Consider the following 27,145-nt stretch of genomic DNA (forward strand, 5'->3'; position numbering starts at 1 on the left):
GCCCCATCCCTTGGAAACATTCAAGACCAGGTTGGACGGGGCTCTGAGCAACCTGATCTGGTTAGTGGTGTCCTTGCTCACTGCAGGAGGGTTGGACTAGATGACCTCTAGGGGTGCCTTCCAACCCAAAACATTCTATGATTCCCTATGATCAGGGAGGCAAGGTTTGAAAATGAGGCTGATTTGGTCACACCCCATGGAAGGAAACACTTTCACCTCCAAATCTATGTGGGGATTTTACACCCTCCGTGCTTAAAAAAAAAATAGCCTGTCATGATCAACACTATGCAGTTTAAAAGATAAGTAATTCCTGAATATTTAGGAAAGACCACAGTACATCAACGCTGAAAATTCATCTCAACTGTTTTGATTCCTCTCTTCTTCATCTTCATTAGGTATTAGCATTTCTAGACAGTCTGCTTTAACAACCCCTCTTGAAAAATACAGCACAGGGGGAGTCATCTTAAGTCTCCAGTGAGAAACAAGTCAATAGAGAGAAATAAATCGTCTGCCAGTGTGGAAACTGGCTCACTCTTTTGTTTACACAGCTCAAAACTAAAACTTCTGTTAAGTGACGATGTGTGCAAATGTCTCTAATCCAGTGCTGTCAAGCCCTGGAGCAAATCAGATAAAAAGAGGGTTGTTGTAGTAAAGCATGTAGAAAATTGCAAGCCTGCAACATGATCTGTCTTTGAGCTGGTTTGCATTGTGTGCTAAATGAAGGGCTGCGATCTCATAAGGGGCTTAATCGTTGTCATATGATCAACCACAGCTTGAAACAACAGCCGAAACATATTTTCCTCGGAAAGAAATATGCCACAAAGACAAGGCAGTAAATGGAGCAAAACACATGTGAGTCGATTATTAATTACCAATTTAATTCAAAAGCTGCATATCCTCTTTTCAACCAAGCAGTAGGCAGCCGACCCGATCAAATCCTGAGGACCAGGTACTTGGCAAAAACATGAGGACTCAGCCAAGGGTCCAGCCAGCTCCAGGAGATGTAGTTCAGCTCTCAGCTGATACAGCAGTATGTGTGAATGCAGCTAGGACATTTTCATCTACAGCTGCTCTTTTTTCATCCCGTAGACCTTGCTCTGTGGGTGAGTGACCGCAAAAAAATAGAGCCTGGTCTGAGGAGCGAAGCAGCAATGCACCGGCTTCACTCTTCTGCGGTGCCATCAATGATGTGCTTGAAGGAGAACGGAGAAAATTTGTACCCTGCTCCCACGTAGAACTTGTTCTGGAACTCCACCCTGGGAAAGAGCAGAGGGGGGTGTCAGTGCTGCCCTTGGGCAGGACCTACGGCCAGCTGAGACACCAAAACGTGGCACCCATGGGAAAAGGGAGGCCATGAGAGATGGTGGCCTCTGAGCCGGGAACATAGGCTCCTTTTGGAGCCAACAGCGAGACACAGGCAGCCCAGGATGCCAACCTGGCACGTATCAGCTTTGCCTTTCCATCAGTCAGCCTGGAAATGCTCCTCACGAAGCCAGTCGGCAGGACCTTGCCTGCCCGCTAAACTGCTTCTAGCAGCTCTGAGAGTTGGGGTAACCGCCTGCTGGCTGCACACTCTGGTGGGAGACAGACATCTCCCCCTTCTTGCACAATGACAAGTAACTGCACCATGGCATGCACACCTTGGCAGTGTTTGGGTTGTGGTGGGATGTTACATGGTGAAAAAGCCTGGGTGCTCAGGCAGGATGCCAAGTTATGGCAGTGGTGAGGGGCGCTTTGTTACCTTGGTCCTGCTTTACACACTAGCACTGATGGTGCATCCACATTGCTGTCCTTGCCCGGACAGATGCCTAGTTAAGGCAGACACAAGGTAAGTTGAAACTAGTTTGCCACAAAGCCAAAATAGCCTGGAACTCAACCTGGGCTAATGGCACAAGGGCTGACCCAGGTTTTCAGCTGGTTTTGCAGCCCCAGCTGAACTCTAGCTGCAGTAGGTAGTCCCAGCTGGCTTTTTTGATGGCAACCCTGGGTGGGATACACAACCAGGGGCGTGGCTGTGCCTTCAGGCCATATCATGCAGATCAAAGTGGCCTTCTTGGCCCTGCATGTTTACCAGGACAGAGCTGGAAGTTGCCATTTGCCACACAAGCCCACAGCCCCCACAGGCTCAGGAGAACAGGCAGGCTGCTCAGAGATGGAGCAGGGAGCCCTGGCCTCCCTCTGGAGGAGTCTCCCTCGCTTCATTTGCCAAGGGGGACCAATGTCCTAATGCATAGGTACTAGCACGGCCTGTCTGACACCAGCTGGCGTGGCCATCTGTTCCACAGCCTGATCCCTCCCAAAGACCACACCACCTACCAGTGCAGACGCAAGGCGTGCAGAAAGGCTGAGAGCCCCTCCATGACAAGCAGGATGGCTACCGTCAGCACTGCAAATGCCGCAAAGATGATGAAGATGACGATGAGGCCTGCCCAGCTGCTGCTTTTGAACCCATTGTGCATCACCATGGTCCAAAGGACCTCTGACAGTTCTGCAAATGGAAATAAATGGAAAACAGTGCTGAGCAACAGCCGTGGACAGACACAGCATGCAGTCTGGCAGTTCACCCATTTTTCCCAGTTAGATGACCTGGCCTAGGATAAAATGTACATGACAGTAATCATGTATGGCCACCCTGCTTCTCCATGATGACCAGGGAAGGAAATTGGGTGGAGATTGTTTTCCATTGCTCCTCCTCATTGTGTTAAAAGCTGATGGTGCTGCGCTGGTTCTGCTTTGTATCTCAAGTCCATGTGAGCACACTACCAGGAGTGTTGTTACCCTGGCATGATACAGTCATCAGTTTAATTTGCACCTCTTTAACGTGGCAGATAGGCAGTACGCCGAGCCTTCTAGGACTGCCTACTGCTAAATCCCAGTGAACATGATGGATTGAGACAGTCAATACATGTGTCGGTGAGGTTACAAGCTGTACTGATTGATGCTAGCTAAGATCCACAGGAAACATTTAATTCCCATTCATTCTCTAAACCACTTTGCTTAGGGTGTGATGGGGAAGCTATGGTGGAAAAAAAAAAGGACAACTGGTTGGTCCCACTTAAGGAAGGCTGTATTAATGTTTAGGTTGCTTGCATGCTCTTAAAGATTTTTTTTTCCTGCACAAGTTTATAACAACATTTACAGCACTGGTATACCTGACATGTCCTCTCAATGCAAGACCACACTCCTAACCTAACTACCCTGGTCACACTGGATAAATTCAGGACTGAGCAATTTTCCTCCTGTGATACAGGCAAAGCACTGGACTTAGCCCAGCTCTTCTCCATCCAAATGCTTCAGCCACCGGTTCAGCCTCATTTTCCATTTTGCCAGTCATCGGTCCTCAAGCCATGTTCAGACTATATTCAACGACCGATGTTACTTTAGGTGACAACAGGTGCAAGGGATCCCTTGCAACCAGCTGCCCTCAGGAAAAAATACTCCTGTCAGTGCCAGTTTGTAAGGCTGCAAGGAATATGGTGGTTTTCCAGGCATAAATCTGACATAACACATAGCACTGTCCTTAGCTAAGCTTTTTAATTCATTTATTTTATTTTATTTAGATAACTGTCCTCCATGTAAAGCTAATCTGTGTTAGCTTCTGCTCAATTCCTACTGAGCTCATTTCTGTGCCAAGAAGTACAGCTCACCCCGTCAATCCATGGCATTCCCCCCCCTCTGCCTTTTGTTTTCCTTTTCTGTGTGCCCAGATCTTTAGGGCAGGCGCAACCTCTAGCCAGAGGCTGTACAGCAGTATTAATAAAAAACATTTCAGAAAAATTAGTCATTGAAAATCTGAAGTTCCAGCCTGAGGCAGTTTCTAGTATTTGAGCATTTATTTTTATCTTAAATCAAGACAAAAGACATTGAAATGCTGTACATTTCTCATGGAATGTGAGGTTCCACTAAATGTTGCTGGGAAAAATGCCAGTGAAAACAGCAAGTTCCAGGATTTCTTGAACCAAACTTTTTCTTTCTAGTTTGCTAAACCAAAATAACTGTTTCAAGTCATTTCGACACTCATCTGCATACCCTAAGGTAAGCGCCTCCTGGGAAATGAAGCTATGGTTCCCATACTCTGTGGACTGGACTATTCATTTGGAATGCACCTCCCACCATGCCACATGCCATGAGGGCTACCCCAGAGGGGTGGCTACAGAGCAGTGTGGGAAACGGGTCCCAGCCAGCAAATGCAGTCAGGAGCTGCCTGATATGTAGCTGCCAGAGATCACCACTAAAAATGAGATGGCCACCACAAAACGTTTGGATTGATCTGACCTGAAGCAAAACATTCCGACACACAAACGTCTGCAAGGATAACTTTGATTTCATGGAGACATCCGCAGCAATAATCAAACATCGGCAGAAGCAGTGATTGATACGGAGTTGCTGGGGCGGTAACTGATGGGCAATCAGTCACTCACGTGCATGGGCTAAGCTCAGCGCCCAGAGCCGCAAGTAGGACGCTGTGTTGGAGATGCAGCCAAGGCAGTATTCAATGGTATGGATAGCTTGGTGGACAAACGTGTCTCCAAAATTGAACTGAAACAACATAAAACCAAATGCATTTTATCATTTCCTAGTTCAGGGCTTCCTGATTAACAGAGCAACACTCCACCAAAGGCTCTTCGTACTCCTCCCTTTTCCTTGGTATGTCCCGAGCTAGTAGTTCCCAGATAAAAAGACTGCTTTGAAAATTGTCAGTTCTCTATGATCTTCCCATACATTCTTCCCAGGGAAATACAATTCCCGTGAAAAGCAGGAACCAGCTCATATTCCAGTCTCGCAATTTCTAATCTGGAATAAGATGGCAATCCAATTGCTACCAATCTTTGTGATTTCTTGTAGAGACAGAATTCTTATATAAAGTAGGGTTTTTCAGACTATCTGCCCATTGGCATATGCGTTTTGGGAGATATCACTGAGTAACGTATCTTCTAAGACTGTGAAGCTTCCCTGTGACTGGGAACAGTCAGCCATACCCACACTCAATATTGTTGGTACTTCCAACAGCTACAAACACTTCAACTGTGTTGCTGCATACCGCAGAAGCCCTTGGCAATATCTGCCAAAGGAAGGCTTTTCTCCCTAGCCAACACTGCAGGCTGCCAACTTCTCAATGCTCCTTTGCAATTTAAAGGAAGGAAAACTCACTGACTCTTGGGGAAGGCTTGCTCTTCTCTGGGTGCAATGTGGAAGTGAAACAACCCCCCCCCTCCAGGCCCCCCCAGGAAGCAAAAGCTTGAGGTTTGTAAAAGCTTGAGGTTTGTAAGAATGCCTGCCTTCACCAGGCAAAACTAAAGGAAAAATTTGGAGGAATTCATTCTACGAAAATTCAAAGCTTACTCTGTTTGGAAACACATACCGTTGCAACAGTGTGCCTCGGTATCTTGTTAAAAAGAAGGGCTGGGAACTCTGACAAAGCCTTCTGCTTGAATTTGTGTCTTCTACTATTGTGTGTGTCTGAATAATTTTCTGTCCAGATTCTCTTACCTCTTCATCATCATCCTCATGTCCTCCATGGCCACCACCATGGTCTCCCTGGGAAGCTTTCTTGGAGTGATTGGTCTCTGGGACATCTACCTCATTTTCACCTCCAGGGTTTTCTGAGATGGCTTGAGACTGAATCTTTCAGAAACAAAATGTAATACGGCTTTTGTGTCATGCTACAGGTTGATACCAAAACAAAGCAGACCATGGCACAGCACTCCACCAATTACCTCGTGATGGGTCACATATGAAGGACTGTATCATGAACACGACGACAATTTCAACAGTAGTCAGTCATCATGGACCACAGAAACTGAGTACTCCTGCCAAATGGCTAATAAAACTTCAATATTTTCCATCCTAGAACATTTTCCAACTAATTTGGAGCTAGTTTCTAGTCTTACAATGCACCCTTTATACCTACCATGAGAAGATCCATCATTTTTAGAAAATGAGAAAACTGAGGCACATTAAAGCTGATTATCTCAACTAGATGGGTGCAAATCAAAGGAATTAGCATCAAGTGAAAGGGAAATGGAGCCTGAAAGGTGACTTGGTGAAGGTCACACACTTCCTGGGATACAGGCAGAAATATAATTCAGATCTCTTGATTCATTTTAAATTGATAAAAACCTCATGATGACCCGTCTTCCCTCCATAATCATTCTTTACAGAGATTTTCTAGAGGCCTGAACAACCTGATCTGAGCCTCACTCCAGAAATGACAGCACGGCATAAGAATAGCCCTATGTTATAGGACTATAACAGTCCTGTTACACAGCGTAACCAAATACAGACCTCACAGCTTCTGGCAGGTTCTGCCCTGTCACTCTTTATAGTTTCCAGCAGGTTTCATGGGCAAGGTCTCATGGTAACGTATTGTTTCCTATTGCAGCAGTAATCACTGTCACACCTGCTTTATCTTTGCTTTACCTGAATGTCAGCATAGAGAACAGACTTTGCTGCAAACATCTAAATCTTGGTAAATGTAAGATGTGATCAGACAGCTAACATATGAAAATTAGGAACAAAAATACAAGGGCATAATAGGAGGTGGGGAAAAGCTGTCAGATGTTGCTAGCATAAAAGCAGGAGATGGAGTCAGCCATGTCAAGCTTTCAACCAAATCCCAGAAGAATGACAAAATAAGAAATTACAGTGCAGAGGCAGGGCTGCAAAGGTCTCCCAGGGACCTGGCTTTCAGTAATAGGTCAGAAGTGACTGGGTTGGAAAAGGTCACACAGCACAACCAGCATCTCTTTCTTCAAATGGAAACATCTGTGCCCTATAAAAGGTACTCCAGGCACTACCTCCGACTATAAAGAGAAGTAAATCCTGACAGACAAGTAAAGTCCTGTTAGAGTAATAAAGGGGAGAATTAATGAACAACTGGGAAACTGCAGCTGCCACAGTTATGTGCTGAAGAACTGGGCAAACCACAGAGCCCATGGGAATGAGGGCTCCGTTAATGTGAAGGCAATCACTCAGGGAAGAAAGCACTGCTGGAAAGCAGGCAATGCCTTTTAAATCAAGCTTCTCCTCTCCAAGCGGCATTGATCTCTCCAAGGCCAAGAGTATCGCAGATGCCCCATTCCTACAGAGCAGCCAACCAGTGGCTAGTGTTGGTTGTGGACCGGCAACTGAGGTCTTTGCCCTGTATTGGCTTTACCAGCACTTCAGTCTTTCTAAACCTTCTCTGGTTTTCGATACAACACTTGAAAGAGCTCAGTGTCAGCTTAACTCCTCTCCCAACAAATGGGGGTTAGCTCCTGCTTCCCATTTAGATGGCTCAGCCAAATACCCATACACATGCTCTTGGCACGTGTGCCATAAAGCACAGTTTGAAATCACCAGAGAAACTCTGAGATCAGAGAAAAACAGAACCAGATCACTGCAAACAACTTTGGGGTCTGTCTCCTCAGCTTTGCCTCTCTTGTACTGAATCCCCCTTGCCTGATCCACATCCCTTACCATGCGTTGTGCTTTCTGGTGGTTGGCTCGGAGGATGAAAGGTTTAATTAGGAGCATCCAGGGAACAGCAATCAGGGCAAATATGACCAAGAAACTCTGCACTTCTTTCTAAAAGACGAAACAACGGAAGAGCAACAAGTTACTTTACTTCCTTAGCCAGCTACATTTATGGTTAGAAACCTGATTCTATAAAATGGATTTTTTTTTTTTTTTATACAACAGATATACTCCCTGTATCGGTTGAGTCTCCTGCTTGTAAGGGCATGAAAATAAATGTAAACTGCTTAAGGCTCCAGAAAGTACTGCCAGCTAGAGATGTTGGACACCTGGAGATGAATGGCTTTCATGTTGGAAAGGGTTAATCTGCCAACACCCAGCGTTACTGACTTGAACCTGGCTCTTAAGTGTCCCAAGTGGGTGTCCAAACTGGTGGGTGAGCCAGTCAGTCTGCCTACCTTTGATCAACGTAGAAATGCTGCAGCAAGAGCCAAGTCATCCAAGTCTTCCCCTGGAAAGCAGGGAATCCTGGATTTGCTCTACATTTGCAATGCCAGAAGGGAATTGAATCCCCATAGCTTAGGTTTGATAACACATTGCCCCCACAAAATAAGCTGTTCTTGTTGTAGTGTGCCACCCCTGTTGCTGTCCTAACATAACTGTTTGTACTTTAAGAAAAACAAATAAAACCAAAGAAAGAAAACCCCAAACTACAACTTTTGCACTTTTTTAAAGCTGACTCAGATCTCTGATCACCTTATGGCTGGTCTCATACAACCTATGCGTTCAGACTACTCAGGTGGATGGCACAGGCAGTTACTGGTGGGGTAGGGGAGTAGGAATATGGAGAAAAATTACCATCTTGGAAAGGCTTTGGGTTCTTACAAAGCAAAACGTTATCTAAAGACTTTTTGAAGGCTGGGAAAACCGTGTTTTCCTAAACTCCTCTGCAGCCTTAATCCTGTTACCTTGGAACTAATTGGGGCTCTCTACTAACTCTGCCTCACCGGCAGCCCTAAATCTGAGCTCACATTGAAGTGCCCGAGTGTGCAACTGTACAGATGTATATGCATACATGTGGCTGGAGGCAGCATTTGCTTGCAGATTCTTCATTGATGCTGCTGATGTAAAATCAAGCAAGAAAAAAAAAAATAATGCATGCTCTGAGCAAATAAATAAAGATGACTTTAAAAGAAGCTTTCTCTTAGGGGAGACTTTTTTGCTTTTGGGTTTAAGTGAACTCCCCAAAGGAGGTATTTCTGACAAAAAGCTGCCAGAAAATCCTCTAGCTACTTCTATTTTCTAGCTGAAAATATGAAGTTTTCAAGTTTTTACAAAGACAAAACAAGAAATTATCAAGGAAAGGAGAGGCTTGCTTTGTCTCTAGCATCGTGCCCGGCCTTCAGGACAGCACACCTGCAATACCCAACTTTGCATCTCTAATCACCCTTCTTTCCTTTTTTCCCCAAAAGTATCTTAAATGGCATCATCATTCTTGCAAGGACAATGCTAAGAATGAGGTTTCCTCTGCATCCCTGATTGATAGCTTCTCTGTCCTAACTGTCTACAAGGCCAACACGAATAGCAGAAGAACAAACTTCTCTTATGTGGCTGGCACTTGTGGTTGAGCTTCTGAGCCTGTTCCCTGTCTTTATGCCCGCTCTTCACAAGACCCACTGTGAATCCAAAACCAGCTACAATGGATTTGAGCCGCTTGATCATACCTGATGCAGATATAATGGAGCATTTGAAGTGTCACCATAATTGAACAGAAACATATTGATGAAGTGGATGAGGATGCTTGGCGCACTCTGGGATGAGTGGACATCAAAATGACACCATTTGAAAATAATCATGAAGACCAGGTAGCCAAAAAGAGAGACAATAAATATCATCTCTGGAATGAACTGAAGGATAATGTTTATGTATTTCTTGAAGTAGCTGGAAAGAATCATGAAAGATAACTACGATTAATATACTAGGTATTAATGCAAGATTGCACCCAAGTATGGCAGTACTGAAGTCTACTTAGTCTTTGGAAAATAACAAAAGAAACATACAAATACCATTAGTCAAGAAAGAAGTCTGTAACTGCAGTCTTTATCAATGAAAGCCATTATTTAAATACAAAAGCTTTGACATACTGATTCTCTTCAGGTTTTTGTACTTGACCTACAAGTATCTCAGCACCTCAAAAGATTACTACGCTGAAATAAAAGCTGATTTTCAAAAAAAGAGGCTAATCTACAAAAGTTAAGCATTATACGCTGAGGAAGATCAGAACCGGGTGTAGAATCCATTCTGTAGGGGCAGTCCTCCTCCCTGTCATCTGCAAACACTTTCCATCCTTCTCACCACACACCCTCCAGCTTTGGAGAGTCTCTCAACACAGTAGTGTCACCATTTCTTATTTTTTGTTGCAAAATATAGAGGCAGAGATACAGACAGGCACAGCTACAGAACCCAACCAAAGACCCACTGAGTCAGGTGAAATGTGTGCACAAACACTGTGCAAGATTTCCATGTGCTTAGGATTAGGCCAAAAGAGTTTGTCTTTCAAGACAAAAATTATCAATAGTGGGAGGCGCTATATATTTTTAATTTAGCGTACTTCAGCATTTCTGCAGAATCAAGAATATAAGAGAAAAAAAAGTGAAAAAGAGGTATTATCCCAAAGAATATCTGCAGCGTGATGGCTGTCCTTCCGGCCTTTGGACTCAGCACTCCGTACCAAGAGTGGCGTGAGTCAGTCAGTGTATGGGGCATTTCTACTCACACTGGGGAAAGGAAAAAATTCAAGTCATCAGTTTGAGATATGAGGCTTTCTCTGAATGAAGGACATTAGCGATGAGGACTTGTGTGCTGCAGCAATGGGCTTAGTGAAACAAACTCACATGTGGTTGAAGAGACTGAGTATCACTCCAAAAATCATATGCACAATCCCTAGGACAACCGACATCTTCATTTTGTAGGAGTTCAGGAAAGTCAGCTTGTTCGATGCAACATTCCAGATCTTTGGGGAAAGGAGCAGAGAGAGACAGAAGAACAAGATTTTCAGGTGTTTGATCAATAACAGATTTGGGGAAGTTGTTGCTTTGACACCACCAATTTACTCCTACCAGTTCTAGTAAGAAGATAATAAGGAACAGAAATCTAGATGTTCCTTATAATACTTTCCACTCTGTCAAGTTTTTAATCTAAAAGGTATAAAGTATTATCCTTATTTAAGAGAGGAAATAACAGGGATTTAAAATGAAGTAGTGACTTTGCTTCAGTCCTCCAGAAACTAATGCAAAGGCTGGTGGCAGAACCTAGATCTTTTCAGTGTCATTCCTTGCCCTTAGGCTGAGGCATTTCCTTTAGCAGAGGTGGAAAGGCATGAGAAAATCCCTCCTGCTGCTAGGGAAATTTGTTCCACCTTCACCAGAGAAGTACGAGGGTAGAGTGTGTTCAGACTTTTTGTTTGAACAAAAAAAAGCTCATTCCAACTCTTTGGCCATGGAGATCAGATTATCACCTGCCTCTCTGCAGTAACTTTTCAGTTGTGTTAGGACAGTAACCATATGCCTCTTCTCAGTCCTGCCTTTTTTATGCTACAGAGCTTCAGGGTTGCTTCTCCTTTCTTCTAAAACTTCCTAGACCCCAAAGTCTTCTGACTTCAGACATGAAGAGGTAGATACCTCTTTTCAGACACAAAATATAGTACCTGAGCAGAAAAGAGGAAGATAGGATTATTTGGAAGGCAAAACATTGGCTTATGTGCCTTTGTCCAACATGCTTTGCCTCTTCTATGGCCATGGAAGAGACTGCCTAGCCTCCTCATCTCAGGATGACTCCTTCTTTTCCAAGATACACCTCAGCCATCCTACCAGGACTTGCAAAATGCAAAGAGCCATCCATCTTTCTGGGCAGACGAAACGGATAATTTCCTCAGAGAGGGCTGCATGGGGGCTGGTGCTTTCCTGTCCACCCTTCCCTGATAGCACTAGTCCAGCCGTTCCTCACTCCCTGCCAGGGCTCCCAGCCTTCTGAGCAGGCAGCAGCCAGGGTGGAAGAGGAAATAGCCTAGGTTAACCTAACCTAAAGTAGGGACATATCAGGGCAATGTACAGAAAATTCAGCTTCGTACCAGTACCTGAGGGGTAGCTACAAGGAAGATGGAGACTCCATTATTGCAAGGAACCACATGGAGAGGACAAGGGGGAAATGGACACAAGTTTCTTGTGGGGAGATTCTGATTGGACATGAGAGGGAAATTTTTCACTATGAGACCAGTCAACCATTGGAATAATCTCCCCAGGGAAGTGGTTGATTCAACCATATTGGACACTTTCAAGATGCAGCTGGACAAGGTGCTGGGCCATCTTGTCTAGACTGCGCTCTTACCTAGAAAGGTTGGACCAGGTGACTCTTGAGGTCCCCTCCAACCTAGGATTCTACAATTCTATGCTTCCTCTGTTGTGACTTCCTGAACTGGACTGCCTATGTCCTGGGTAGAGCTTTAGAGCTGGGTTTGTGAGACACCTACTACAAGGTCAATGTCTCTGCAAACCAGGGGAAGCCAGTGTTTCTTTGTGTGACCAACTGAAATGAGAGTGCATCCAGCAGAACAAGGTTAATTGGCTGATATGAAGGTTGAAACAGGAAAGCTTGATGTTAACAACTACATTTCAATACGTTATAAAGAGAGAATGGCAAGGAAAGGGAAATAGGACAGAGAGAAGAAAATGTGGATAAGTTAACCAGTACTGGCATTTACTTCACACTTCATACAATAAATAGACTGTATAGAAATCAGGACTTTGACTTCAAACTTGTGAGGTAGCTCTGGAATGGGTTAAGTACTCAAGTAAGGAAGCCGAGCCCAGCAGACTGGTGACAGAGCAGGGACTGCAGCACAAGACCACTCTTTGGTAAAATCGAAGTTCCTTCCTGCTTATCATTTTGCTGCTGCCTGTGCAAAACTGTCAGTACTATATATCCTTGGCTGCTAAAGAAAAGCATCACAACAACTATGTAAAGAACAGGCAAAGAGCGAGAAGTGAAGAGCATGGCTTCAGGAGAGAGAGCATACCTGATATGTAGAAACAGGATTGAAATACAAACTATCCTAGAGCAATTTAATTTAATTACCGGATCTATTCCAAATGGGTATGGATTTCCAGAGTAGACTCCTGGGACTGCTGGATCCAGCTGCAGCACCGTATTGTCCAGCAGCACATCCTTACTACAAGAGGAAAGGGAAATGACCTTTGCAGCTTAATCTCACTGTATAAGCCTAGGGTATATTTATGTCAGATGTGCTGAGGACTACCACATGATATCTGTCACTGACTCCAGCCTTTCTGTGAACTGTTAGCCCGTGTGTGTGTTTGTAAATAGCTCCTACACAATGACAGTCTCCATCTTCACTGATAATTCCCCATGCATCGCTCCCAGACACCTGCAGATTTTTATGCACATCAGTGCCTGAACAAACAGGCGTGTTCCCGGGGACTCTACATTTCCATTTCAATAGTGAGTTTGTCTGTGTCTGTCAGACAAAACCTCTGATTCATTCATGACTGCATCCACAGCAGGGAGTTCTTCCCTTCCCCACACAGGCAGTCACTGTGTCTTTCTTTCAAAGCCTACGTGCTCCATTCGGTGTGCTTTCGCTCGTTCCCCACATTTAGCCACTTACTTCCAAGTGCTATTTTTAAACATGGGGATGATATGCCAGGAAGAGCCAAAGATGTTGAACGATTTGGAGAAGCAGTCATTGTAGATGAAGCCAGTGTACATGGAGAATATGCCCATGAGCAGGATCAGGTAGCGCCCACTGAAAAAGGTGTTCCAGATCTGCAAGGGGAGAAGGCAGTGCCAGTGACCAAAGTACCTGCAGTCCCATCAAATGGTGGGCCTCGGCAGACAGGAAACATGATTGTACCAGTCTATATATATACAATTTTTCATAGGAAACTCCAGGTCCCTTGGGCCCATCCAGGTCTCTGTATAGAAGGCAGCAGAATTGCCAGATCTCTGCCTCACAAGCATCTTCGAAGGATCTCCACCCAGCCTTTGGGAGGCTGGATGCCTGCTTTATCAAATGGGGATGATGAGACCTTTCCTATGCTGATAGGGTGCACCAGCTCCCTCGTACTCACCTCATTAGTACTTTTCTGGGCAAGAAGGCTCTTCTCATTAATGACCATCCAGAGTGCAAAGCCCAGCATGACAGCACCATGGCCACAATCCCCAAACATCACCGCAAATAAGAAAGGGAAGGTAATGATGGTGTATGGAGCTGCAGGAAGGAAAAGACAAAAAGCTCAGCTCCTCCTGAAGAAAAAGACCTCAGCAAAGAAACAGTCCACCCCACTGGACCATTCCTCACAGCTGTTGCCCTTAAAAGCCTCCATGATCCCTCCCCCTACTCACCAGGCAATCAGGTCTAGTGCAGAACTAGCTTTACCACCAGAAAGACTCCAGGTTTCTGCTCACTGTCAGTGCCCTCCTTGAGATGAGTGTTTCACACTTTTCTCAGGTCCTTTTGCCTTTCTTTTTTTGCCTCAGCACGATAAGCTTAAGTTACTTTTGCCTTGTGAGCTTCTCTATTTTCTTCAGTGCTGCTACCTCACCACTTGTTCCCCATCCTGGTTTTGTGTAGTTCCTTATTCCTGCCACAATCAGTCACTGAAGACTGATAGCCAAACTCTTTGCCTGAGAAAATCCAGGCCTATCCACCAAAAAGTACCAATTTTTCTGCAGAAAACACGATTCACATTTCTCAACCAGCAATAAGCGCATGTTTTAGAATAGTGATGGAGCTCAAAGGCTTCAATTTGGCTCTAGCAAGCCAAGTGCAGGTCACTGAGTGTTTCTCACCTGGGTTCATCTCCCTGTAGTTGCCCACACCGTACGCATCCACAATGTTCTGAAATCCAGCTGTGAACTTGTTGGTCCTGTTGAAGGTGGGTGGTGCCATCCTGGTGTGTATGGCGGTCAGGATAGGGGTGATAGTAGAGCCACTGCGCTCCTGCAAACGCGGTGACAAGGACACGCACAGGGTCAGGGTGGCTAGCTCTGCTAGGAATCAGTCCCACAGTGCCAAGGTCTGTGTCCAAACACATACAGGCAGCAACAGGAAAGCTGGGTTGAAGAGTGTTATAACTCAACCCTTTTTTCTAATATCCAGATTTTTCCATTTTCTGTGCTATTGATCTGTTCAGGGAAAGCTGCCAGCACTGCTGACTCTCATGGGTCGATCACAAACCTGCTAAGATTTAATGCTGACCTTAAACTCCCTGAGGCCAAGCGATCATGCGACAACCCCAGCTTTAATTAAAACAGAAAAGGGAACTCAGCATTACAGTAATAGAGAGAAGTCTGAACATATGCTCAACATATAAGCAATGCAGATTGGGTGACAGCTTTAGGGACCCAAAATGTTGCTCTCTTACCATTCCCTGATGGAGAGCTCTTTTTATCCGGGCAGCATCAGCCACTGGGAACCATATCTCTGCGATGACGCACTGCTGGGTGACGTCAATGTTACAACAATTCAGGATGTGGTAGATGGCCTTGATTTTCTTCACCTTGATCCCCCAGGACCACAGCTTGGCTGCTGCTTCATGCAGCAGTCTCTGGCGGTGGGACTCGGTTTGGGTTATCACCTGCAAGCACGGCACAGGCAGCACTCGAGATAGCGAGGCATAGGTGGCATGGGCCACTCAGCAGTTATTTGGGAAAGGCAGGTGGAAAGAAGGTTGTGGAAAGGGAGCGATTCATATGAGTGTGCGGGGTATCCCGGAGGGCAGTGTGTGCAGGTCAGGAGCACTTGACCCCAGGTGCACGATGCTGTTCAATAAGGACTCTCCCTGCATAGCCCTGAGCCTCTGTAAGTACAGAGGAGACCGTCGGGAGTTACAGAGCTGTGGGATTGGCTCCTTACGCAGTTGCTTAGACTGGTCACATCTCATCATGAGATCCCACCCTGCCATCTCCTGTAGGCAGCTCTGTGCCACATCACATCCACGAGCGTGCCTACCCTGCTAGAGCTACAGCTCATGGCGCTGGTGGGACCTCCATGCATCACATGCTGACCCTGGCGCTGCTGCATAAATAAGCAATGGAGATAACGCATTGGGAAGATAACCTGTGTGGTCTACGAGCACTGAGGAAGCCTAGCTACCCACGATGCTCAGCAATGAAAGTCAGTTTGGAAGCAGTCTTGCGTGCGGGTTTGGCAGTCACAGGCATCCACAGAGGGGGTGACAGCAGGATGTCAACTGCCAGATGGGGCACCTCAGGCAAACAGGATGTCCATTCCCTCCTGCCTCGGGACACATTGACTGTGTGACAATACAAAGGTCCCTCCAAAAGGCGCGAAGTCCTGATACAGTATATGGATCACACAAGCTACTGAGCACCCATTGCAACAGAACTTGTAATTTTCAGCCCCATGTTAAATGTTGAAGTATAGGGTTTGGAGACTCGTACTTCTCTAACAGCAGCCTTGGCTTTCCATTGCTAGCGTGACAAGCTCCCCAAGATTTCCTCGGTAAAGAAAACCTAATTTAAATATAAAATAAATCTTTAGAGCCCTCCTGAGCCTGGTATGGTTGTACTACATTTGTGACTGAACAACTTTGTGAGCTGCTGAGGGAAACCATGCTGTAAGAGCTAGATGAAACCATTTTGGACAACGTGCAATTTGGTTACAATACCTGTAGCCTGCTGATGACCTTAGGTCCCACCCTGTAGCCCCATACCACATGCTCTAAACCTCTGACCTCCACACAGCCAGCAGCATCAAGCAGTTTCTGAGCCCCTCACATGGGAGGCTGTCCCCCAGCAGCTTCTGGGGGTGTAAATGGGCAGAGCAGAGCAGAGCACAGGCACTGGCCTCTGCAACAGGCGGGGGGACCGTGCCTGGGCTGGTGGCTTCATCCCCAGTCCCCGGCCGGTTCTGCAGACCCAGTTCCCAAAACAAGCCTGGGATCTGGCCATGGCCATAGGGTTTCACAGGTGGAACAATTCTGGGCAGGTCCCACTTGCAGGGTTCAGACCCCAGTGAAGCCACTGGCACTTACTGTGTTTAAATCCTCGATCCTTGTGTTGACTCCCTCAAGCATTTCTCGGCGCTCGGTGGCAGACTCTGGACAGGGATAGACCGTGGCACGAAATCTAGCCTCAGTAAGAGAGAAGTGAGAAACACCATTTATTTGACTGACTTTTTCTTCCTCTGGACTCTTCTCAGCTCACAGGTGGGGTAACTGGACTTCATTCCTCACCCAGTGGTACAAGTTTCTAACATACTACAAAGTTGTGCCCAGTCTCCCAAAAAGGTCCAAACAAGTACATTTATCTTTTAATGAGAAAAAGGATCTCTCTGCTTGCTCTAGCTGAAAAAAACCCACTCCCTATCCCAGGTGCTGCAAGGTACCTGATGTTACAGAGTGGTCAGCACTAATACACAGGCACCTCCCTTACGCCCACAGCAGGGATTCCCCCCTAGCAGCCTGGGGAAGCTGCTTGAACTGCAAAGAATCACAAAAAAGTCCCACCTTGGCAAAGGCAGCCCCGTTAACACGGTAGCCAACAGATGTCCCTCTTGCACTGAGGCTGGAAAAATACCATTTATTGAACTATCACGGGCCTCTGCACTACCCGGTCGCAGTCACTGGGGGAAGGCACCAGCTGAGCTGCTGCTGCACAGCAAGCAAACACCCTTCGTGCATGCAGGCTGTGTAAGTAAATAACCGTGTAAAAAAAAAAATCCAAACCAACACACCCACAAACAAAGCAAAACAACCAAACAACTGTATTTCCAGAATAAAACCAAAGGAGAATGACCATACAGCCGGCTTTTGGCTTCTGGTCCATCTGTTTGGCTAGACAGCTTGGGAGCAAGGGAAGGATGGGTGAAGTTTTTTAAACACCTGAAAGCGGTATATGTTATGCCAGCTTACATATGGCCAGGCCAGTATAAATGCTTTTGTAAGCTTACCCCCAAGGCTGTATCTGGGACATTCAGCTGGTTTGTTTAATGTAGTATAATAAGCATGAATGTGGGCTTCTAATCTGTTTTATCTCCACGCAGGTGTTGTATACTGCTTCATCTCTAGTGTGCAAGCATGCCCTTCTCCACTGCGGTGTTGTAAAGCCAGCTGTATGAACCCAATACAGCCGACGAGAAATAGAGGAGTTGCGTGTCTCTCTGAAAAGTGTACAGCTACCTGTCCTGCCTGCAAAACAAGGCCCAGAGCACACTTCATGCCCAGAGAGCAGGCACAAGGAGTTCCCACTGGGACCTGGCACATCACCAGGTGCACTGCTGCAAGGCTCTGTGCTTACCAGCTTTAACCGAGCTGAGGTGCTGCAGTAACTAAAATAGCAGAGACCCCTCCATCTTTTCCTGCTCAGTTTGTTCAGTGATATCGAGCACTTGTGCCAGCCCTGCCAATTCAAGGGCATTATAAATGTCGTCCTTCAGTGTTGCCCCAACAGGTCTGCAGGAAGAGATCGCTCCTCTTGGCAGGGCGGAGATCTTCTCCTCACCTAAGGCGACACACTTCCACCATCCTGCAGTGGAGTTATGCTGGGTTAGGGCTGCTGAAGGGATGCCTTTCTGCACGTGAGATGAATTAAAAGAAGGTGTAACAGGGTCATAGGGGTCTACCCCTGCTTAAGAGACAAAACCATGCATGCTCTGTGTACAGATAAGCACCGTGGTCTGGCTTTGCCTGAGCACAGGATATATCACCACCTGCTCTCCAAAATCAGTTCCAGCATGCCCGTAAGTGAGGACAGTTGCAAACTGAACAAACCACACAGCAGTTACCGAGAGATCAGCCCAGAGCTGGAGCACACGCTCTTCGGCTAAACTTCCCTTTCCAGAATTGAGTCTCTGCTCACTCACCACCTGGTATTCGTTTCCAAAGGTTATTCACCCTCCCTAATTATTTCCATCTTCTTATTCTTCACAGCTCTTAGTTCATCTTTAATAAGGATTTTTAATCAAACTTGAAAGCTTATTCCTCCATGCCGTATGGTTCCCCCGTTTCCCATAACGTTATTGCAGCAGTGTTGCTTTGATCTTTTAACAGCCATTTTGCATACTGAGTATCAGCTTTGCCCTAATGGCACAGACATCTCTGAAAGCTCCAGGAAAATTCAGCAGGGAATCCTTACATTGATAAACCCAGTTTAGTATTCACATTAGCACCGAGGCAGCCGCAAGAAAAGGAGGAAAAGAAAAATTCTTACATTTTCCTCCTCCCTGCTCCCTCTACACCTTTCTCTAATAAATTTGTGCATGGACTTAATGCTCATGAAATTGGCAGACTAATGTTAGCAATTAGAGTCAAGCAGGGACTACAAGCGTAACCTGAGGCACACTGCTCTGCAAACAAATCTTAGCCTGCCTTGCAGGAGACTGGCTTATACCAGTCTCATGATTTTTGCAGGATATTTACTTGTCATGAATGATGACTTAGTGCTAAGCAGAAATGTCCTGCTGCGGCTGGAATGACACTGCCATCTGCTTCAGGTATAGTTAACCCTGCCTCAAAGATGGACCAGACCAAAGCATCCTGACCTGTGTACCAGGGATGGCTGATGGCCCACAGAGTGCAAAAGGAAAGTCATGGGATTAATACATTTAAATAACTGCCACACAGCAGAACATCCGCATATACGTGCGTGTTTAGCAAGCAAAAAAATTTGAAAGGGAGGAAGAAAAGACATAAAGGACAATTCCAAGTGTAGCCTGATTAGCTGGCAATAAACAAAAACGGGTGCGCTAGCACCACAAAGGACATCCTGTGAATTTGCCTTAGGTAGGTATGTTCTCCTTCAGTTACAAGAGGCTGAAAGAAACCAGTTCAGATTCCTTTCTATAAACCTACCACCACATACATGCCACCAGCTCATAACAACTTTGCACATCATGGCCCACCCTGCAGGGATCTGTGCACGCTTCCAGGGCTGCCTGGCCTCACGCTGGTGGTTGCACCCCGCTGCAGCAGGTTGTGCCTCCTCTTTGGAAGATTCTGGGTTCAATCAACAACAGAAATGCTGACAAGCATCACATTGCCTGTTCTTTTACTCCCACCCCAGAAAAAAAAGTGTTGGGCTTTTGACTGCAGGGAGTTTAAAATGCTACAGGGAAAAAAAAAAAAAAAAGAAAAAAATCCTCCAAAATGAAGCACCTGCAGCACTCTGTGGGCAGCCCCAACCAGCTCTAACTGTACAGCCGGGCAACTTGCAAGGCCACTGGCACAGGAGCAAATGCAATGGGAAGCGTTCACCACCAGCAACTGCCCATGAGTGCAGGAGGGGAAAAGGGTGCTGAGCAGTGTCTAAAAAGCAGGCAAAGACATGGGACATAAGCGTAATCCAGAAAAGGGACGAGACTCGCCGAAAGCTCAAAGACCACCAGCGGCAGCAGACCGATCCCGCACAGTGGCGATGGCAAAACTCCCGTCACGTCTGACGTTCAGGATCAGAAATGAGTGACTGAAACCTGGGAGTCTTCCCTCAGCTTTCCATGCCCCCTTGGCTGCTCTGTAGAGAGAGATGCCCATCTCAGGAGGGCTAAATTGCTCTCAGGACGAGCATTGCCCTCTGCTGCCTGTAGAAGGTGTCTTGGAGGGCCCCATTTCTAGTGCAGGAATTGCTAACTCGCTTAGAATAGAATCATAGAATAGAATCATAGAATTGCTTTGGTTGGAAAAGACCTTTAAGATCATCAAGTCCAACCTTTAACCTAACCCTGCCATCCCACCACTAAACCATGTCCCTAAGCACCTCATCTACCCTTCTTTTAAATACCTCCAGGGATGGGGACTCGACCACCTCCCCAGGCAGCCCCTTCCAGAGCCTGACCACCCTTTCTGCGAAGAAGTTTTTCCTAATGTCTAGCCTAAACCTGCCCTGGCACAACTTCAAACCATTCCCCCTCGTCCTCTCGTCCGTTACCAGCTTCATGGGACCGGAGTCAGTTCTCCCCACTGGATGAACTGACCTTCCTGCTTTTATTCTGATTAAAGGCAGGATGTACACAAAGCCCTGCCCTGAGCAATTGCTCACCCCCTCCCTGCGACCATCCGCAGCCTGCAGGCGCTTGGCTGGCCCCACTTGGCTGAGGGGCTGTACCCGAAATGGATTTGGTGACAGCAGACAGATCCCCTCATCAAATCTGATTTATGCTGCAACAAAGACCATCGGTCATCAGTGTTATGAAAGAGTAACAAAATATCTGACCTGAATTATCTTTTCAAGATGCTTAACAGGGTGGAAACAAGTCAGGTTGTATGAAGGTTTCATTTCTCTTCTGGGCTCTGTCTCTGATTACACAGATATTGCCCAAAGGCTTTGGAAAAGGGTTGAATAAACCACAGCACCACCTTTTTACACTGAAATGCAGGAAGGCTTGCGAGCAGTTCGGGGGTTACCATGTTCTGAGCACCCAAGTTAGGGCCCCTGGTTGTTAGGGGAAATGCTGAGTATTTCTTAAAAAACAGTCCCCTTTAAGATGTCCCAAGTTAAAATCCTATGAACTGAAGCTCCCAAGTTTTTAAGCCACTTTTTGTAAAATTTAGGACCTCAATTTCCAAGTGCCAAGGTGACAGATATCTTTCATGATTAGGAGCAGCAGAGCTGAGGAGTGGAAGGGAGCTTGGTGGCAGAGCTGACAGCAGGGGCACAGAGATCTGATCTCTGGCTCCAAATTGAGCCACCCCAGCTCACAGGTAAACCCCTCCGCAGGAGTCGCTGTGGCTTGCCCCCCAGCCTGTCTTACCCATCACAAATCTTCTTGATTTTTTGTTTAAGCTGCTCTCCTTGATAGAAGATAATGAACACGTTCTTCTTCACCTCTTCTCTCTGCAATGCAATTCAAGCAGAATTTAAAGCATCCAGAGGAAAGAGTCCAGTGTGGAAAAGGCAGTGGGGTTTTTTCAGCAGCCTCTTCACTAGGTTGTTCTTTTCCCCCAGCCCCAGTTTTCCAGCAGCAATATTTTCCCTAGATGCTGCTTCAGGGACCCAGCATGGGTGGCCGCTCTGGGGGAAGGAGCAATGTGCAGCAGAGAGGGAGGGGACAGGAGGTCTGCACGGGGCTCACCCCAGATTCACTGAGGGCCATGGAGGCCCTCCATGGCCAGCCCCAGGCAAGGACAGCCACAGCCCACCCCCCCGGTGGTTCCCATAACACAGCCATCCTGCTAGGACTCACATGCACCTTAATCAGGGAGGACAAAGAAGCCACCTCGATAATGGCAAAAAGGGGAAGCGATGTCAAAAAAACCCTTCTCCCATCCTGACTTTCCCACTGTTCTTCCATAGGCTGCTTTCAGACACCCAGCCCTGATGAGGCAGCCAGTGCTGCAGCATGGCCTGGGCACCAGTTTGGCTTCTGCTGGACACAGGCGTGCATGAGGAGCAGCAGCGTGAAGCAAAACCAGATCGGTACCCACCGTCACAGGGTCCTCCAGGGGGGTGTCCATTTCGGTGTACCTCAGGTAGATGTTTCCCCTGCAGGCTCGCCACAGTAAACGCTCAAAGGGTATCATCCTTTCCCTCTTTATTACCCCTGCTGTGAATCTGAGCAGAGTTAAAAGATAAATAAATTACAAGCTCATTCTAAGTCTTTTAGGACCAGTATGATTTTGCAGTTTCTTGTTTTCTAGTCCATGATAGCCAGGGCTCTGCTGCTGCCATAGGCACTTCTAGGAAAGTCCTCCTTGCTCAAGCCTGGCTCTTATCTCAATTTACTGACCTTATCCTGGTATTCTTTCTTTAAAACATTTTAAGTCCTCCCCAGATGAACAGAAAAAGGAGAAGAAACAATTCTGGCTAGAAATGGAGGAACAGAGAGATGCTTAAAATCACACAAACACAGAGGACCTGAATGGCAGAGGTAGGAGCAATTCTGAAGCAGTCACTTATCTTTACTCCCTCCTGTTTTCCTTTTCCCAGCAAGCGCCAGGCTGCACCTCTGAAGCGCAGCGTGACATGCTGGGATACACCCACCACAGCAAGCCCTCGGCAGGCATGTGCCTTGCTCAGAAAAGAGCTGAACAGGACTTCAGAAATACCAGCACGAGCAGCTAAAAACACCAGCCTGGAAGAACACCATCAGCGAGTTTCACCATACCTAGGTGATGTAAACACAAGGGAAAGCTGTTTGCACCTGCGCTGTCCACTGAATTACCATCCACAATACAGACTGTGGGGTTTCTGCTCCCCTAACTCTCACCCTCGGTGCCGTTTTCTGTTGCAGACAAAGCCCAGCGCAAGCAGTCCCATGGCTTTTTGCTGTGGTTAGCCATCCATCCTTGAGGACCAGGCTGGCAGCCAGATGCCTGAGTCCAGAAGCCATGGATGACATGGCATAAGATAACAATTTTCAGTCAATACCTACTAAGGGGTCACTGGAATTGGTGGCCTGGAAGTAAAAGTCCATTTGCCCCACTGACCCATAACCTGACCATAGTTTTGGTGGTGACTGCAGAGGACAGTCACTCTCTCATCTTCATTAAACAGTTATGTTGAAGAGGCCGGTGAACAACCTCTGCTTAGAAGCCGAAGGAAGTGTACCAGTGCCACCGCAATGCAGCCTGGCCAAGCTGGGGGCCATCACCAGTACGCACCCCAGCTTGGCAGCTGCGGCGGCAGGAGTGTTCCTCAGCTCCAGCAGTCCAGATGTGTCTTCACTGAAGAAATCATCTGGCAGATTGGTTTCTGCCTGGAAAACATTAGTTTTAAAAACTATTCAGCATTGTTTAAAAATTATTTTCACATTTTTCTCCTGATGTTTTTTTCCCCAAAATGTTGGTTTCCAAAGAGATTTAGACCTAAAGGGGAAAACCAAAAGGTAAACTATCTTTTCGCAATTGAAAAGTGTAAAAGCCATTTTCAAAGAGATCTGGGAACCAAGTTCTTGAGACACACTGACTCATAGAGCAATGCAGGCTCCAAAGTAATGGAGGTGCATTTGCAAACTATCTTACTGGCTTGTGGCAAAGACCTCTGGGTTTTGATTAAAAAACAATAGCAGCAACACACACCAAATGAAAATGTCTGTGTTTTTAGGCACCTTTCACATCTCTGTTGGAAGAGCAAAGAGGCCTCTCACCTCAAAGAAGTCCTGGGTTTTCTTCAGCAGATGTTTGAGCTCAGTCAGCTCGAGAAAGTTCTGCTTCAGTGTTTGCTGGTTCTGGTTGGCTTCCAGCAGCTCCGCTTCAAGTTTCTCCAGCACTGTCTGTTTAGGGCCCAAGCACATCCAGAAAAACTCTGAAGCAGACCAATGGCCCTTTACCAAGCTGATAACGAATCTCAAAAAATAGATGGTTGTGTTTTTGGAGGGAGGAATACAGAAATAGTCAATGAGCACTTCAGTAAACACTGAGTTTGTAGGAAGATATTAACCAATGCCAATGCCTTGTTTTCCCATTGCCACATTCCCTACTGGGTGCTTTGTCCTCTTCTGGCATTAGAGTTCTGGCTTACCTGACCGAAGCTCAGGCAGGTAAGCAGGGTGCCTGGTGTAGGTGTCTCAGCCTGTCTTGGCACCTCTGTGGTTCCCTGCAGAACATCTCAGACCCCAGGTGGACTGGCTGTCAGTCTACTGACTACAAAAGCAGCCTACAATGAGGCCGTTAGCTTAGGTTCATTAGCTATAGGTCAAAAATTACATGAGGATGTGGGTCCAGGAACACACCAGGCAACCACCTTGCTCATGAAGCTGACACCCTTGGAAAGCATGATTTTCCTTCCTAGTCACCTACATGTGCAGCATTTAAAAATTACCCTGTCAGTAAACAGCTTCCAGCTGGGCTAGAATAAAGCATCCCCTGCACATCCAAAAGCAAGGCACAAATATTTGTGTCAGGCCCCAATATTACTATATCACAACCATACTCCCACCAGGACAGACAGCCCTGGGGCTTTTATGCAGCGACACCGCTTCTAACATCAGCTCTCCTGGTTAATCACCAAAACCCTTCTTATTCTTTCCGACAGGATGATGGGGGTATTCTGTGATAGCGATACCATTCCATTAGTATGTGGGACCAGATGGAGATTTCACAGGGGATGGTAAAAAGACTGGGCTCCTTTAGGAACATGCAGTAAGACCAGGCTTAACCTAACTGCTGAGACAGTGACTCGGGCAGCACCTCCACAGGCAGGGAGAGCTGTGCCAGCCTCAGCCACCGTGTCCTTCCTTGCAGGGGAGGGCTGTATTGAGCACATTACACAGGCGTCCTGGTGCCCATCCCCTTCTTTCTCTCTCCTCAGCCCGCTCCAAATTCTGTACCTCCATATCAATCATTTCCCGAGGCAGGGGGGTTTCTGGGTACTTTCCTAGTCTGACTATCTCAACATCATCTTCCATCTCATTTTCCAGAAAACCTGCAAGGAAAGGATACAGAAGTCTCAATACAGTCATCCCTGCTGCATCACCCCGGTCACCAGCTGCTGCTAAACCCCCTGTCAGGACTGAGCCATCTCCTGGAGGTGTGACAGTGAGCAGTGATATATAAGGGCCATCATCCCAGTGCATACCCACAACCATCAAGAGGAGGACACCCAGCAGCCTCCTTTCTCAGTCAGGATGCTGTTTCTCCTGAAGTTGTGGTGGCCGCTCCCACCCCCTTGCCCTGGGCAGCCCTCAGCCCTGGCGCAAATAGCCAGTGTGGGACCCCCTTGCTTGGGGCAGCAAATAAGGCACACAGCAAGCTCAGGCTTTGCTCCTCTGCTCTAGCAATGGCAAGTGCTGTCCTTGCCACAGTGGCCATGATGGGCACCAGTGCCGTGGGGGAGCACAGAGCTCACAGGACACACGTATCCATGGGCACCACAAGCTCCGTTACTCAGGTTTTAAGGATTTGTCCCCAGGCTGAAGCACTTGGCCACAGGAAGAGTATGCCAATGGCCAGCACACTGGTGTAGGAGTCTGGTTCTCTGGATTAGCCTCCTGCCCAGCCCCAGATTTATCTTGTGATTTTATATGAGCTAATTAGCCTCCTTTCAGTTCAGTTTTCAAAACAGGGGCAACAATTTATTGCCCATATGGGGTGAAGCGGTAATTAGCTGATGCATGCAAAACATTTCCAGGAGCTCAGATGAAAACATCACCGTTTTGCCACTAATTCTGCTCCACAGCGCGAGAGCACTTAACAAAGAAATAAATTCCACACCAGCGGCTGGCGGAAAGCCGATTGCATTTGACAAGCGTTTACTTACGCAGGATCCTCTCCAAGGATTCGCACCTTCTCACTTCATTCACAAACTTTCTCTGGAAGCTGTTCACATTCACATTCAGCTAAAAAGAGGAGGGAAAACAAGCGTGGGGCTGGAGGCTGCACACTGCCGCACTTATTTTTAACATCAGCACAGAAGGAACGCCTTTGGAGCAGACGGCCAACACCGCTGCATCTTACAGCCTCCTAGAGGCAGGGCGATACCGGGGACATCGTGGCCTTACCAGGCTCATTTCCACCCAGCCTTGCTGTGACAATAGGAGTCATAGATGGACTCTCCTGGAGACACCCCCTGTTTTCTGGTGGTGGAGGGAATTGTCCTAAGGTGGTGCACAGAGTGTGCAGAGCACTGGCTGGGCATTCAGAAGCAGGTTGGGTCTCAGCATGGTGATTAGATTTCAGATCAGCTTCGGGGAAGTCCTGCTCTCTCCATGGCCTTTTTGACCACCCTGCAGGTGCACCTTCCCCAAGCGCTTTGAGGGAAGGACAAACACACCCCGGGGCGCATCTCCCGCAGCTCAGGGTGCTGGCTGGGCGCTACTCACGTCTCTGAACTGGACCAGACCCAGCTCCCCGAGCTCGGCCACACAGCAGTAGGCAGCCTCCACCTGCAGAAAGAGCTGCATCAGGCTCATCTCCTCGCTTCGGAAGACCGAGGCCATGTCTCCTGCCCTCCTCCAATCTGGGTGTCCGTGGGAGCCTTGGTGGCAGCGGTGCAATCTTCCTCACCCAGAGAGGTGCCAGAAGGTGCTGAGCACTGTGGGAACATTGGAATCACTGAGTCAAGGTGCTGGCAGCTAACCCAATGCTGCCCATCATGTCTTTCAAAAGGGTTTCTTCACCTCCTAAAGGCCTCCTTGGACTCACGTGAGGTTGTATCCCACCAGCACGGTGACAGATGTTAAGGTGGGTGTGTGACACAGGGAAAAAGGGGCCCCTAGGATGAGTGATGAGCAAATACCCTGCCCTGTTCTCTGCTGGACCAAAGATGCTTCAGACCACTGCACTCATGCCCTGGATTTGCGTTTTCGATGCTGAGCCTGTGAAGGACTCAGTTTATCATTGTCATCCACAAAACAGAGAAGCAAAATCATTAATTTCACCTTGCAATTAGACAGGTGAAAGAGGATTGACTGGTTTTTATTACTTTCATTGGTAGTGTGGACACAACATTGCAAACACAACTGGAACAGGTTATATGGGCATGGGGAGAAGAGGACTATTTTATTTAAAGGAAAACAAACTTTAAGATTTTAAAAGCATTTTCTCCCCATAGAGGACTGTTTTCAAACTGAGATATGTGAAATATCATGCATTTCATAGAAGTTCCTTTTGTCTATATGCTTCTTCTTATTTACTTTGAGTAACCTGAACGTATAAATTGCCAAAATTAACTGATTTGCATGCACAAACACAGTAATTATTACCCAGAGAAAAACATG

At 46.8% G+C, this 27,145-nt stretch overlaps 1 protein-coding gene across 2 annotated transcripts; it reads right to left on the reverse strand.

Moving 5' to 3' along the window:
- Positions 1 to 1,162: 1,162 nt before the first annotated feature.
- ATP6V0A4 (ATPase H+ transporting V0 subunit a4) lies at positions 1,163 to 26,374 on the reverse strand. 2 transcript variants are annotated; one of them, XM_009649236.2, is made up of 20 exons: positions 26,249 to 26,374; positions 25,687 to 25,765; positions 24,758 to 24,852; positions 23,576 to 23,701; positions 23,091 to 23,185; positions 21,915 to 22,041; positions 21,242 to 21,324; positions 16,530 to 16,623; positions 14,898 to 15,110; positions 14,323 to 14,473; positions 13,602 to 13,741; positions 13,139 to 13,296; positions 12,589 to 12,682; positions 10,350 to 10,468; positions 9,180 to 9,396; positions 7,459 to 7,566; positions 5,491 to 5,625; positions 4,422 to 4,539; positions 2,317 to 2,488; positions 1,163 to 1,256 (listed from the first exon to the last, which is right to left on the reverse strand). In XM_009649236.2, the coding sequence occupies exons 1-20, from the start codon at positions 26,363 to 26,365 to the stop codon at positions 1,163 to 1,165; spliced, it is 2,535 nt and encodes an 844-aa protein (XP_009647531.1). In that variant the 5' UTR covers positions 26,366 to 26,374. The 2 variants fall into 2 exon arrangements, with proteins under 2 accessions (XP_009647531.1, XP_035744841.1); XM_035888948.1 differs by lacking the exon at positions 5,491 to 5,625 and having other exon boundaries at positions 26,249 to 26,365.
- Between the last annotated feature and the right edge of the window lie 771 nt (positions 26,375 to 27,145).

This window comes from Egretta garzetta, unplaced genomic scaffold, assembly GCF_000687185.1.
Source record: "Egretta garzetta isolate BGI_Z169 unplaced genomic scaffold, ASM68718v1 scaffold321, whole genome shotgun sequence".
In the NCBI taxonomy this organism is placed as follows: domain Eukaryota; kingdom Metazoa; phylum Chordata; class Aves; order Pelecaniformes; family Ardeidae; genus Egretta; species Egretta garzetta.

What these genes read in the sequence shown, in the direction of transcription:
- ATP6V0A4 (XM_009649236.2), bottom strand. Translation starts at nt 26,365, where the DNA reads ATGGCCTCGGTCTTCCGAAGCGAGGAGATGAGCCTGATGCAGCTCTTT. An exon ending in GCCGCAGCTGCCAAGCTGGG is followed by an intron (nt 22,042 to 23,090) that starts GTGCGTACTGGT and finishes AACTCTGCTCAG; the next exon opens with ATTCACAGCAGGGGTAATAA. An exon ending in CACGCCTTGCGTCTGCACTG is followed by an intron (nt 1,257 to 2,316) that starts GTAGGTGGTGTG and finishes GCTCTTTCCCAG; the next exon opens with GGTGGAGTTCCAGAACAAGT.